General features: G+C 42.0%; 1 protein-coding gene across 1 annotated transcript in view; it reads right to left on the bottom strand.

Moving 5' to 3' along the window:
• Positions 1–14,978, bottom strand: part of PAH (phenylalanine hydroxylase) — a 70,888-nt gene that overhangs the window by 18,230 nt on the left and 37,680 nt on the right. Inside the window, exon 5 of the mRNA XM_061204701.1 lies at positions 4,271–4,338. Within this exon, the coding sequence (XP_061060684.1) occupies positions 4,271–4,338 (68 nt within the window). The remainder of the gene's footprint in view (positions 1–4,270; positions 4,339–14,978) is intronic.

Genomic DNA, 14,978 nt, shown 5'->3' with positions numbered 1-14,978 from the left:
TTTCTAGAGATTTGCTGTACAATATTGTCTATAGTTAATATTACTGTATTGTAAGCTTAAATTTTTGTTAAGAAACTAGATCTCATGTTAAATATTTTTACCACAACAAAAAAGAAACATCCCTGCCCTGTGGAGCCCACATTTCTAGTGGGGGGGAGACAGAAAATCCACACAATTCTATTAGATGGTGAAAAGTGTAAGGGAGAAAAAGAAGAGCAAAGGTCCCTATGGGGAGTGTTAGGGAGGGGTTTCAGTCTTACCTGGGACATTGGAGAAGACCTGGCTGAGAAGGTGTCATTTGAATAAAGACCCAAGGAGGTGAGGGTTCACTCTGGAGCCCTCCTTTCACCTGCACTTGCCTGTTTGAGGTTCTGACTCAGCCTTCCTGCAGATTCAGCCTGACAGCACCCATCCTTACAGTCTGGGAAAGTGACAGCTCTGTGCTCTTTACATGCCTCCTGGGGCAGCTCATCCCAACCTAGACGTGAGTGGCCCAGGGGCCCCTGCTTTCCTGGGACGAGGCAGGAGAATCTGAGCTGTAACTCTGCAGCTTCCCAGCTGTGTCAGACCTTGGGCAAGTTATTGCCACTCTCTGATATCTATATCTATATCTGTATCTGTATCTGTATCTATATTTTTTTTTCAAAATAAGGATAATCAAACCTATCTAGTAACATTGTAGTGATAATCAAGTAAGCAATGTGTGAAATGCTGCCTGGATATAGTAAATACTTCAGAATTTAGTTTTATACACACACACACACACACACACACACACACACACCAGCTTCCATGGTCTACTTAGGAATTGAACTCAGCACCTTTTTTCCATCTTCTCCTTCTACCGAGAGACCTGAGGTTCTACAAGATCCTCAGTCTTTGAATATATCGTCAATTATTTTTATAAAACCATGATCTCATTAAGTAAAATAAACTAAGATATTTTGGGAAGAGTATCAATTTGGCTTGAAATAAAAGGATGTCTGGTTCAGCCACTTAGGATCCCTCTTCCAAAAAAAAAAAAAAATGTTTTAAGGAGAAGACACTGCTTTTGAATTATTCCACCAACCAAAGATGGCATTCAAGGTACTCCAGCACCTGGCATAGCCTTCCTCACTCAGTCTTATTTTACACCAAGTCCCCACACATGGAATTATTACCAGGACAAATAATATGGTGCCCCCAAAACACAACAGTAATCAGTGCCTCTTCAAAGTGATGTTTTAAGAATTTGTTAAATATTCTTCTGGAGGAGAGTCAAAGCATCACATGGTGGATGGGCCTAGAAGAGGGTGGCAAACAGGAGCAGGGTTTAGTTGCTTCCTTACTGTCTCCAGTAATTCAGCTCTGGCCCCAAATATATACTGATACATCTACTAATAAAACAAAAGCCCTGTTTCTAACCAGACCTGCCCTCTCATTCACTACCCTCATTCTCTTCAGCTGATAAACTCCTACTCAATCTTCAATTCTCAGTCTAAATATCACTTCCTCTAACCAATTCCCCTGGTCTACATTAAAGTTCCTAATTACGTGGCCTCATGACACTTGTGTTTTGACTTTAGTCATACCTATTGCATTTATTGTTCTTTTTGTTATTGTCTGTCTTTCTCAATGATCCCCCAGAAGACACAGAGTCTGTTGGTCTTGCTCTTGGCATGGGTCCTGGAACACAGTAAACACGTTGTATCAACTGATCCTGTGATTCTAGGACTCAAGGGGCAGGAGTTTGAGCCCCATGTGGGAGGATGACTGGGAAGGCGCTAGAGACCAAAATACGGGGCTGTTGGCATGGAGGGTGGCAGAGCCCAAGGAAGAGGGTCAAAGCTGAGTCCTGAAAGGCATGACAATTTCTGGGGTGGGAGGAGGAGGCCAGAGGAGACTGAGAAGAAGCCTCAAAGAGGAAGGAGGGAAACCAGCAGAGAGCAGAGTAGAGCTGATTCTCCTTATTGGCAGGAGTTCTGTTCCATAAAGTCACCATGAACTCTGAGTGAGTACCAAACCACAGCTCCTGCGGGAAATGCAGGACACAACTGATAATCCCTTCCTTGTCTTGTGTGTGCTTCTGGTTAAAGACACCTCGGTTAATGTATATGTTGATAGATTCACACTGAACTCACAGCCAACAGCACTACAACTCAGGCCTGAAGGAAGCGTATCTAACACATTCTCCTCATTAAGCACGTCAGAGCCGTCCTGTACTTAGGAATACTAGCCAGCACTTCAGCACTACGCTGGAGGCCCATTTTAAACAGCAAAATTACTGACGAAAAGAACAAAAATTCAACAAATGTGGCTCTAAAGAGACCTCAAAAAAGAACACTTGTTTACAGTAGAAGAGCTGAAACAAGAGGCAATGTTGCCTTATTTGACCTCAGCTGGGAACTTGTGCATCAGGGGACTCACATTTTTCCCTGCTCTGCACATGTCTGGGAATGAGTGTGACAGTGCCCCGAGTTTGGGGGTCTCAAATAAATTTAAGCAAGTAATCTTGAAAGAATGAGAATCAGTTGTACCAGATACAGAGATAAAAGACAATTGCAAAGAAGGAAGGGGTAGTAAATAGCATCAAAAGTTCAAAAGAGATGAGCTGAGATGAGGCTGGAAATAGGCTTTGAATTGGAGGACAAGTTCAGTCCCTAATGAGATATATGACCTTGAGTACATCACTTAACCACTTGGGATTCATCTATACAAGGTGGAAAATTGACTGGAAGATCTCTGGTATTCCTCTGAGTACCAGCCATCTATGAATAGTTTTCAAAAACCAGTTTAACTTATCTGATGACCATCCAGAATCATGAGGCATTCAACCAATTCCATACTTCTTCAACAGGTGTAACATTTTTACGGAAAGGAGGTGGATTTGAGTTTTTCCCTTCAAATCCCAACAGCCAAGAAGGAGTGAATGTATCTCATAAGCAGCTCCTGGATTATGTGGAAAAGTGTGGTCTCCTGACTCAGAGATCCCCAGACACTCAGGGAAGTGGTTGAGAACAACTTTGCAGTTAAACAAGCCTGCGTTCAAAACCAGACTATGCCACCTACTAGTTCTATAACTTTGGCAAGTTACTTAATCTTTTTTAAGCTTTAGTTTTTCCACCTGAAAAATGGGCAGTTATTATTAAAACTAAATGAAATAATGTAAACTAAGCATTTAGCAAAGCCCCAGACATAGCAAGGAGATGATAAATATGACCTATTATTACTGACTACCTCAAGAAGGACTCTTGTCTGTACCTGATTTGATGGCGTCTACCTGTCCCTGCTGGGGCCACGGTGGGGACAGGGGAGAGAGGTCACCATGTTCTGTGATTCCTGCTTGCCACAAGCCAAGGCCCAGCTGGGTCTCGATGTGACCAAGGTGTGCACTATTCTGGATCTTTCTACTACCAGGACTCATTCAGAGAAAGGAATTTTCTCATTTTCTCTGGAAGTCTTTCCCTTTGGAAGGTAGGCTTTTATTCAGTATACAGAGCCCTAGCATCTCCTCTATCTCCCTCATATTCTAGCAAAGCTGTTAAAATACCATCACCTCAGTGTTCGGAACAACCTGTTCCTTTCTTCTTGGGCATGTCTTTTCTCACACTCTTAACTCAGGAATGGAGCTCAGGTTCCAAAACACTGAGTTTCTCATGGGAGCATTTCTGTGGTTTCCGAGGACACAAAATAGCAAAGTGGTTCTCTTCCCAAATAACATATTTGATATTTGCATTTTCCTTTGACTGAAATCTGGTAGAGGAGGAGCACAGAACCCCAGATAGAAAAAAATAAACTCATCCTAAAATTGCCCTTCACATCTGGGTCAGATCAGATAAAAGTAGAACCCTGAGGCTTGGCTCTCCTGAAACCTCCAATGATTCACTATTTCAGTAAAGCAGCCAACTCCTTCTTGAATGTAAATGATTCTCTTTTGCCAGCTTCTGGTTCAATGTGGAGAATACCAGAGGCTGTTTTATTCAGGACTGAGGCCTTTTATAATTACTTCAGACATCCCTGCATAATTATACAACAAAGCCTGGGAGAGAGCTGGGCCCTGGCACAGAGGGTAATTTTGTTTTGTCTTGCGGTCGATTTTTTAAAATGTGTCTTATTCAAGGGAGGGTTTAAATACACACACACACACACACACACACACACACACATACACAGAGGGGAGGATTCTCTACACCGATAGTTTCCCTTTGGGCGAGGGAGAGGCAGGCTAGGAGTTGTTCTTCTCACGCCCCCCACCCCCTGCTCCACCTCCCACCATGAAGAGCAGACTTACTGTCGATAGTTGTAGGCAATGTCAGCAAATTGCTTCCGTCTTGCTCGGTACACAGGATCTTTAAAGCCCTAGGAAGAAAGGAGATACTTGATTTCTCCAGGCTTTCGTGGGAGAGACCTGGCATATCTATGCATGTTTTGAATGGGGGTCCCTGAGCTCTGACAGTGCATCTCTCCTTCCCCTGATTATACTCTGAAAATAAAGCCTCAGTTAAACTGAGGGTAAGCTCTCCCACTAAATATCGTGAGTGACGCATTACTAGCAATGCTTTCAACTCAGTGTGAGCCTCTGCTTTGGGATTCCAAAGTGCAAACAGTGTCCAGGTTTTAAAGATATCTCCTCTACAGCATTCTAACTTGTAAACTTGCTAAACTCGGCAGAGTTATTAGGATGAATGTCTATGAAGAAGATATACAATAGCCGCTAAATTCCTGACCAATGGTATGTGTCTAGCACTGCCTCCTAACTTCTTGATAGACAAACAGGTACATGCTTACTGCTATTGCAATTTAGAAAAAAATGCCATTTATTGAGTGTCTATTATGTGCTAGTCTATGCCTGTTACAAACTTATTTTATTTATAACTCTCACAACAAATGTGTAAGGTAGACCAGTATGATTATCCCTTTCTTTCCAGAATAAACACTGGCTCAGAGAAGTGCAGTCCGGCAAAGTTGAAGCCAGGATTTGAATCACCCTGTTCTTGCTCTTTTCACTTCACTTCAGTAAATGTCAACCTTTACAACTTGGCAGGGGCTCAACTCACTGAGATTCTGCCTCAGTACATAGAAAGGATGATAATAATTTCTCCTCTGAGGCTGACCTGCAGGCAGCCTTTCCTCAGCAATTTGCAAGCAGCACACTTCTGAGTGAAAAGAGGCCAAGTGTGTCTTTCAGTGTTGGGGGTGTGGGGGGAGGTCACGTCCCTGAGATGGACATGATCCCAATTGGTTAAAAGGACATTTTCCTTATATTTTCTTCTTGGAGTTTTATTGTTTCAGGTCTTACATTTAAGTCTTTAATGCATTTCAAATTCATTTTTGTGAGTGGTGTAAGATAGGGGTCTAATTTCATTCTTTTGCAGTTAATATCCATTTTTCCCAACATCATTTACTGAAGAGACTATTCTTTTCCCCATTGAGTATTCTTGGCTCCCTTGTCAAATATTAGTTGACTGTATGTGCATGAGTTCATATCTAGGCTCTTGATCCTGTTCCATTAGTCTGTCTGCTTTTATGCCAGTACCATGCTGTTTTGATTACTATAGCTTTGTAATATAGTTTGAAATCAGGACATGTGATTCCTCCAGCTTTGTTCTTCTTTCTCTAGGTTGCTCCTTGACATTGGTCTAGGGAATGAATTTTTGGATATGACACCAAAAGCACAAGCAACAAAAGCAAAAGTAAATAAGTGGGACTACATCAAACAAAAAAGCTTCTGCACAACAAAAGAAACAACTAACAAAATGAAAAGGCAACCTATAAAATGGGAGAAAATATTTGCAAATCATACATCAGATAAGGAGTTAATATCCAAAGTATATAAGGAACTCATACAACTCAATAGAAAAAAAATCAAATAATCTGATTTAGAAATAGGCAGAGGAGACATACAAATGGCCAACAGGTACATGAAAAGATGCTCAACATCACTAATCATCAGCAAAATGCAAATCAAAATCACAATGAGCTATCATCTCATACTTGTTAGAATACCTATTATCGAAAAGACGAGAGATAAGTGTTGGCAAGAATATGGAGAAAAGGAAACCTTTGTGCACTATTGGTGGGTATGTAAACTGGTACAGCTACTTTGGAAAACAATATGGAGGTTCCTCAAAAAATTAAAACTAGAACTACCATATGATCTGGCAATATCACTTCTAGGTATATATCCAAAGGAAATAAAATCACTTCCTTGGAGAGATATCTGCACCTCCATGTTCATTGCAGCTTCATTCAAATAGTCAAGACATAATAAACAACCTAAGTGTTCACTGACAGATAAATGGATAAAGAAAACGTGGTATATACAAACAATAGGATATTATTCATCCATAAAAAAGAAGGGAAACCTTCTGACAACACAGATGGAACTTGAGGACGTTTTACTAAGTGAAATAAGTCAGACAGAGAAAGACAAATACTGTATGATCTCACTTATATGTGGAATCCAAAAAAGCCAAATTCATAGACAGAGAGTAGATTGGTGGTTGCCAGAGGATGGAGAGTGGGATAAACAGGGAGATGTTGGTTAAGGGGTCAAACCTCCAGTTATGACGAATAAGTTCTGGATCTAATGTACAGCACGACAATTATAGTTAACAATAGTGTTTTATATACTTGAAAATTGCTAAGAGAGTAAATCTTAAATGTTTTCACCACAGGAAAAAAATGGTAATTATGAGAAGTGATAGAGTTGTTAACTGGCCTTATCATGGTAATCATTTCACAATATATACATGTATTAAATCAGCATCAAGCTTACACTATGTTGTGTCAATTATATTTCAATAAAGCTAGAAAAAAGGTCATTTTCCCCCCAAAATTGATTGTGATCTGAGTTTTTGTAAGACAAGACACTGGTGTCACCACTGTAGAACTTTGCTTTGTTCCCTCCAAGCATTTACTAATAAATCATGCCGTCCATCACTTTAGCTTGAAATTTCTCTGTCCCGCCATCCCTCCAAACCAAGACATTAGTGAATCAAAAACAAAGGCTAATGTCGCGGAGAGTAATATGTAAAGACTTTTGTTAAAGGATAAGTACTCCCTGACTTTCAGATATTGTTTTTTGTTTTGTTTGATTGGTTGGTTGGTTATTTTTTTGTTTTTTTAAAATCCAGCTCTACCAGTAATTCCAAAAAACCAGGGGTTCATGTATATAATGTAGTTTCACCTGAGAATCCATGGCATAGAGTCTGGCATACAGAAAGAACTACAAACACTTGCTGAAAGAGGAAAGGAAGAAAATCATAAGGGGGAGGGAGGGATAAACAAAGGGAAGGAGGGAGGGAAGAAAGGAGTTCCCTATTTTGTTTCCCAGGATATATTTGGAGAAACAGAGAAATCTAAATGTTTCACACTGGAAAAATAAAGTAAAATTACCACACTGTTTAGTTTTTTGTTCTAAAACTAAATCCCAGATAAATTAAGTGATTATTCAATTTAGAAAAGATTCCAGAACATGGTCATTACAAAGTATAACTATAGTGTTTTCTCTTAAGCACTGAATGGTTTTGAATAAACAGGAAAGCTTAGGAATCTGAAAACTTAAAACTATGCTGGGCCCAGTTCTACTGGGTGAAGGTAAGTTGCTGTGGGATGATATAGTAAGAAGATTGGACACTATCATTTGATTTCCAAGCAGCTCTAACACACCCTTTTAGGAACCTGTCTACTGGGCTAAATGAAGAACACATCTCCATACTTAGGACTCAAAATATAACGTTAATGTTTGTCAATCATTAATGCTTGACCTTTACAGTCATCCTCACCTACAAGTCTTATTTAACAGTCATGGCCTTCTCTAGCCCCTAAGTACAAAGCATAGACTTTTGCGCTTGTGAGGTGCCTTGGAGAATATCTATATTTGCATTTTGATCTAGATATGAAGAAAGTGAAGCCCGTAGAGCCAATTGCCCAGGGGCCCTAAACTGCAGAACCTGTACCTCCACTTGGGTTTTCTGGTCCTAGCCAGGTGGTAAGTTGAGGTTTGAGGGTTGAGACAGGTAACCAGGGAGACAAGCGAAGAATTCCCTTAACCAGTGGATTTCCACTTCCTTGTACTGTCTCCAGAATGGGATGCCCATGACAATTTCTCTTCCCATTTATCTTTAATCTTCAATGTACTTTGTCTAGGCAGTTTAAAGACTTTCCCATCAGTGAAAAAAAAAAAGCTTAATATAAAATTATATATCCAGTAGGTAACAACTATGTCAGAGGGATTATATAAATAGTATAAAAATGAAATGATGGAATAAATACAACCAAATCCAACAAAAGGTATGAAAATGGGAACTGTTTTGTTCTCCTTTAGGCTTTTGAATTTTTCTACTGTGAGTGTGGATTTCTTTTTCCTTTTTACACTTTGAGTTTATTTTATTGTTTCACTTTTATTTATTTATTTGAAGTATAATTGATTTGTAATATCATGTTAGTTTCAGGTATACAGCACAGTGATTGTTATACATACATACACATATATATATATTTCAGTCTTTTCCCTTATAGGTTATTACAAAATATTGATTATAGTTCCCTGTGCTATGCAGTAGGTCCTTGTTGGTTATCTATTCTATATATAGTAGTGTGTAGATGTTAATCCCAACCTCCTAATTTATCCCTACTCCTTTTATAATTAGAAAAAAAGTAAAATAATATTAAAAATCCATCTCCAATTATTATGGGAGGTGACAGCAGATTCATACATTAAGCTACATCAACACATCCAAATATAATACAAGGATTTTCTATATGGGAAGGTTTCTAACCATGGTCCTTTGCCAGCTCAAGTTTCTAAGAAGTTCATTATCAGCCTGAGAAGGGACCCTGCCAACTAGGCAGCACAGACTTTTGCTCTCTCAGTTACCAGCAAAAGTCTGGAGTCCATCTCTCAGGGACTTGGTCTTGCATCCTCTGGGCTGCCAGGTGACCACAGGGCTCCGCAGACATGTGGAATACACTCTGAATTAAGCTACAGTTGGTGATGACTAATCATCCTGTCTCAAATTAGACTAATAGCAGCAATTTCAGTAGCACTGCATGTAATTTATTTATAATCACCCTGTCTCAATTAAGCTAATAGCAGCAATTTTGGTTGCACTGCATGTTACCAAGTATGTTTTGACAGGAAAATATATTGTTGGTGAAGAAGTGGTGAGGGGGAGGGGGAAGAGAGGAGGAGTGGATGGGAGAAAGGGGAGAGAATTCTACAGGGTGCGAAGTTGTAACATCACCTGCGGTCCACATGCAATCACTTTCCTTAATCTCAGCATTTTTGTTCCTTGTGGTGTTGAAGTCTGTGATTTTGCTTCAGCGGGGATTTTGGGGAGACGGTAACCATATGGAAAAGTCTTCTGAGTGAGTACTCTTCTAGACTGAGATCCTTATCATTTCTTGATATCATGGCGGAGATTAAACCTCAGAAATGCCATCTTTAGACTACTGAAGTTGAACACGCTGGGTTGGATTACTCACTCATTCAATCCCTAGGAGCACGGCCTGACGTTGGTTAGTTCACCTCTCAGAGCCCTAGTTTCTTCATCAGTAAAATGAAACTAGTAATGGTAGTTACCTCACAGTGTCGGGTGGATTAGATTAGGTAATGTAAACAGGGTATCAAGTAAAATTCCTAGTACAAAGGAGACAGTGAAAAAATGATGCATTTGTGCAAAATGGTGGGAAATCCAAAAGCTGAGAAGTCTGGCTCAGAACATGAAAAGGATGTACTCTGGAATGGTTCACTCAGTCCCGTCACCCATCCCTGGGCTTTTAAAAGAGCATCTGCCGAATTCTTACCTTGCTATTTATATTTCATCTAGGGCAATAGTGAGAGGCTTTCTGCATTCTATCAGTCCCACACCAACTGGAGGAAGGATGGTACACAGGAGACAAGAAGTTCAAAGTCGTATTTTTTAAGTACCTGCCATCGCCATGCTGTAGACACTCACCAAAGACTTGCAAGTCAATAGACAAGGACAGTGCTGACCACAACCCCTCCTCTTGCCCACTCTCCATTGCTGGCCATGGTCACCACCCATAAGGCCAAGAAGACTGTTCTGGAAAAGATTCGGATACCTGACTTTCCAAGTCAGTAATCTGGGAATTGTTTTACCTCTCTCCTCTTCACATTTGATAATTTTTGTCCATTTTTCCTTCCAAATATCTTGAGTTTATCCTTTTTACTTTAATCTCACTGCTACACTTTGATTCAGGCCCCCATCATTTCTCTTCTGGACCACTACAACTACTCTCCAAGTGGCCTTTCTTTGTCTGTTCCTCATAACCCCCTCCTTCACTTCAGCCCAAGGAGGCTTACAACATACAAACCTGGCAGGGTGTCTCCCCTCTCTACAAACTTTCAATGGCTTCTTACCACTTTTAGGATAAAGTCCAAAATCCTTAACATTGTCCACAAGGTTGTACGTGATCTGGCCCTGCCTATGTTTCCAACTACAATTGCCTGTATACTATGTCTCCAAATTTATCCAAATCAGTCTTACTTGAATTCTTTGAACACACTATGCTTTTTCCCATGTTAAGGCCTTCACACATGCTGTTCCCTCTGATTGGAACACTCTTCCATCCTCTCTCAGACCAACAAGCTACTACTTGGTCTTTCCAACTTGGTTTCAGCTTTTAGGAACCTACCTTGATTTTCCTGAAGTTTATTGGTTTCCCTCTACAATAGGTTCCCTCGGCAAACTGAGTGTTTCTCCTTTCAATCATTATATTTGTTAATAATTACTGAACTCAGGAATCTGTTTATCTATCTTACTTACACTGGATTTTCAGGGCAAAGCGTACTTAGCATACTCCTGAGTAGGAGCTGTTAAGAAAAATTTTGCAAAACTTAGGCAGAAAAAATTACTGTGTGCCTTTTCAAAGTCCTATTAGATCACTGTCTAACAAGCTCACTGCATGCTCTAGGGGCAGGTATATTTGTTTGATGTGCAATTGACTACTTAGTAAGGCCCAAACTCTTCAAAGTTAGATGTTGACTTATAGAAGATTGGTAAGTTGCAAAACATTTATTTTATGATCAAGTTGCAAATGACTTCTGTCCAATAGAAAACACTCATTGTGATGGCCTATTGTTTTATAGGACGTTAATCACGTGTATTCACCTTTTCAGTCTCATTCCGGCGTCCTACTTTTCAATGACCATATATATGCTTTGGTCTCTTGTATCTTCCTTTGCCCCATCTTTGTCATCTTGTTGTTTCCCTTACTAACCGAGTCAATGGATTTTTGACAGATGTTCACTATCTACCTGTACCTCTTTAAAAATTATGCTTTGACAGAGCAGCTTAGTTGAAGTGCAAGAAGTCTTTGATGAGGGACTTCCCCGCTGGTCTAGCGGTTAAGACTCCATGCTCCCAATGCAGGGGGCCTGGGTTCGATCCCTGATCAGGGAACTAGATCTCGCATGCATGCCTCAACTAAGAGCCCTTGTGCCACAGCTAAGACCCAGTGCAGCCAAATAAATAAATAATTTTTTTTTTTTTTTTAAAAAAGGAAGTCTTTGATGACTCAACTAGCTGACTAATCCTTAGAACAGACTTTGACAGGGCCCTCGGGTGGAGAAGGATGGATGGGCAAAGGAAGAGGGAAGGAGAGAAGTACTGGAAAGACTTCCCTGTTCTTGGGGATGAGCGAGGCTCTTTTTGGAGAGCAGGGAAACTCAGTATCCACACCTTGAAAGATTGAAAAGCAGTTTGAGAGATTTAGATCAAGAAGTAGAAAGAGACACAGAAAAGCAGTTGTATTAGCTAATATTTTCTCCACCAGAAAGCCTCCCCTTGTGCAGATCTTCAGCTCAGACACAGGTGCAGGTGCCAGGGAAACTGGAGGAGGGAGCTCTGGGGTCAGGGTCTGTGTGGCAGAGGCTCCTCGTGCTCCCCAAGATCTGAGCCCTCTTACTTTCAGAGAACGTTGCTAAACCACTGTTCCCAGCCTCCTTTGTAGCAGCCCTGTGACTGAGCTGCAGTCGGTGGAATTCGAGTGAAGGTATGTGAGTCACCTTGAATCCTGGATCATAAAAACCTCCCAGGCATAATTTTTACTCTTTCTTCTCCCATGCCTGGGAGAATGGAGACAGCTTCCAGGACCCGGATGAGGGTCCTGCCATTAGATGGAAGGAGACTTGGTCTCTGCAAGACTGCATGAAGAAATTTCCCTATTGACCAACACTGGAAATGAACTTTTATTGGGTTAATCCATAGAGATTTGGGGGTTGTTTGATAAGCAGTTGGCCCTACTGACCTTGTTACTAGAGGGCTCACCTCAGATCTCCCTCTTTCCCAAAGTCCTCCCAAACCATCCCAGTCCCAAAACTGGACTGAACCTTAGAACTGATAAGTGAACTTAGAACTGATAGTGAACTTAGAACTGATAGCGTATGCTATCTGACTCATTAAACCTGGTGTTTAATCATGTACTTTGTGTGTTATGATTTAACCAAATATTACCCAGGCTGTGTTTCATGGAACACTTACCATTTAAGATAATATTGCATGGTATTCCATGAAAAAGGGGTTCCATGGGTAAATAAATTTAAGGGGCATTAGGTTGAATGGGTTTCACTTTTACAGGATTTTCCAAAGCCTCTAATGAGATAATGGGACTTGTATATGCTTAAAATGAGGTTCTAGAATACAGCCTTCCTCCCTTTGATCATGAATTTCTTTTCAAAGACTACAATTTGAGAATCGTGCTCATGACCCTTGTAGAAGTCCTATGAGGTAGTGAATTTATTTTGATCTGATACTCTGTGTTCAAAGTATAAAACACAGTGCCCACAGTTGTGCAGCATCAGTGTGAAAAGCTTGGCCTGGGGAAGGAAGTAGGGGGAAGGCTTTACGGAAACCTAGATATATGAGTTGGGTCTTAAAAGATGAAGAGAGGTTTGCCATCAGGGAAAGAAGTGAGAGGATAAGGAAAAGTGTCCCGGGGAAAGCAAACGACATGAACAGGAGCACAGAGGCTGGGAGATGGTCAGAGAAAGGAGAGTCCGTTTTAGAAATGGGAATCCCGCAGACCCACTTGAATTCCGCCTGCCAAGCTGTATTCCAGTCCCCTCCGGCATCCCTTGGGAAGAGTGGGCACCCCTCCCTGCCCTACCCCGAGACTGAAGGCCCCTGGAGGGCGGGAACCATGTCTTATTCATCATTTCAACCCCCTTTCCTCTACATGGCTTGGGACACAGTTCACATACATGTGAGGCCACACAGCCCTCTTCGTCTGAGATTTCTCCTCTGAAAATGAGAAAATACAATCCTCCCAGGATGGTTATAACGTTTAAATTTTGAAAATGTGGATAAAACATTTAGCACAGTGCCTGACATACAGTCCACGCTTAAGAAATGCTAGCTGTGAATGTCATTTGCTTAATAAATGTTTGTGGAAGGAAGAAGGGAAGGAGGGAAGGCGGGAGACTGCCAGCAGAAGAAAGAAGGTCAGCTACCCCATTTCACGGTCCCGCTTCACTAGCGAGCTGAAAGGCAAATGCCCGTTACCCTGCATTTCAGGAACAATCTTCCTTGGCCTCATTTCTCAAAGTGGCTGTTTTGGAGGCCCTGAAGTGAGAAGCTGGGTCAGATGTCAGCGCTCGCTGCCAGGGCAGGGAGTCAGGGGAAGATCATCCTGAACACCAGGGGACCAGGGGGAACACAGGGTTCTTTCGGGGAGAACACCCAAGCCACTCCTCACGGCGAGGCCAGGCCCTGTGAGGCCCAGAGGCTGCAGGGAAGCACCCTGGAGGGTTTACTCTTGACATTGGCCCGTGAGTTCCCAGGATCTGATGAGAAGCCACGGGAAGGAACAGAGAGAGCCTGGCCTCCTCGTCAGGGGGACTGTGTACCTGATAAATTATAGTTTTATGATAAAATGCATGACACGGAGAGGCCAGGGAGCCAAAGACATGGGCTGGATCGGTAAAGACAACGAATTCCAGGGGAGTGTTAAGCCCAGCCCCGACTGCCTCTGAGGAGACACGAGGATAAAGAGAGGGAACAGGTCATATCTGAGGACTGGCCTCTTCCCCCACTGCTCCACGTGAGCCAGGCACATGGCCAACAGAAGGGACATGAGACAGGGAAGGAGGAGGGAGCTGGGGAAGAGGAGAAAACACCCCGATGGGGCCCATACCAGGTACGGGGTCAAGGGTGGCCAGCTTTTCTGAGAAACAGGAGATTTTTGGAAATGCTTTGCTCCCAGGGCAGAGCGGCCCGACACCGACTCGTCAAAGGGGATGTAAAGCTTCTCCTTGTATGACATTTGCCATCCCCAGGGCTCCATGGGACTGGGTTGCATCCTACCCAGGAAGATGGGACCGGCATCCAAACGCTCCGACTTTACCTCTAGTTTTTGCAGGGAGAGGGTATTTAAATAATAAAGATGAGGAGCCTGAAATCCAATTTCTATCCTTAGATTAAGTAACTTCACAAGTAAGAATCAAAGAAGCTCTGGGAGTTCACACACACAGGCAGGAAGAGTCACTGCCAAATTATCGTAACAGTGAAAGACTGAAAACCTCCTACAAGCTTGCTGTTGGGGGGCTTGTTAGTAAGTTATGGCACTGCATTTAAAAAATATAGGGCTTCCCTGGTGGCGCAGTGGTTGAGAATCTGCCTGCCAATGCAGGGGACACGGGTTCGAGCCCTGGTCTGGGAAGATCCCACGTGCTGTGGAGCAGCTGGGCCCGTGAGCCACAACTACTGAGCCTGCGCGTCTGGAGCCTGTGCTCCGCAGCAAGAGAGGCCGTGAAAGTGAGAGGCCCGCGCACCGCGATGAAGAGTGGCCCCCGCTTGCCACAACTAGAGAAGGCCCTCGCACAGAAACGAAGACCCAACACAGCCATAAATAAATAAATAAACAAATACTTTAAAGAAAAAAAATTATTAAAAAAAAACATGTATATTCATGTCTGTCTGTCTAAATAAATAAATAAATAAAATATTGATTATTTTTGGACAATGTAATAGGTG

This window comes from Eubalaena glacialis, chromosome 11 (assembly GCF_028564815.1).
Source record: "Eubalaena glacialis isolate mEubGla1 chromosome 11, mEubGla1.1.hap2.+ XY, whole genome shotgun sequence".
Classification (NCBI taxonomy): Eukaryota; Metazoa; Chordata; class Mammalia; order Artiodactyla; family Balaenidae; genus Eubalaena; species Eubalaena glacialis.
This window is presented reverse-complemented; position numbering and strand designations above follow the sequence as displayed.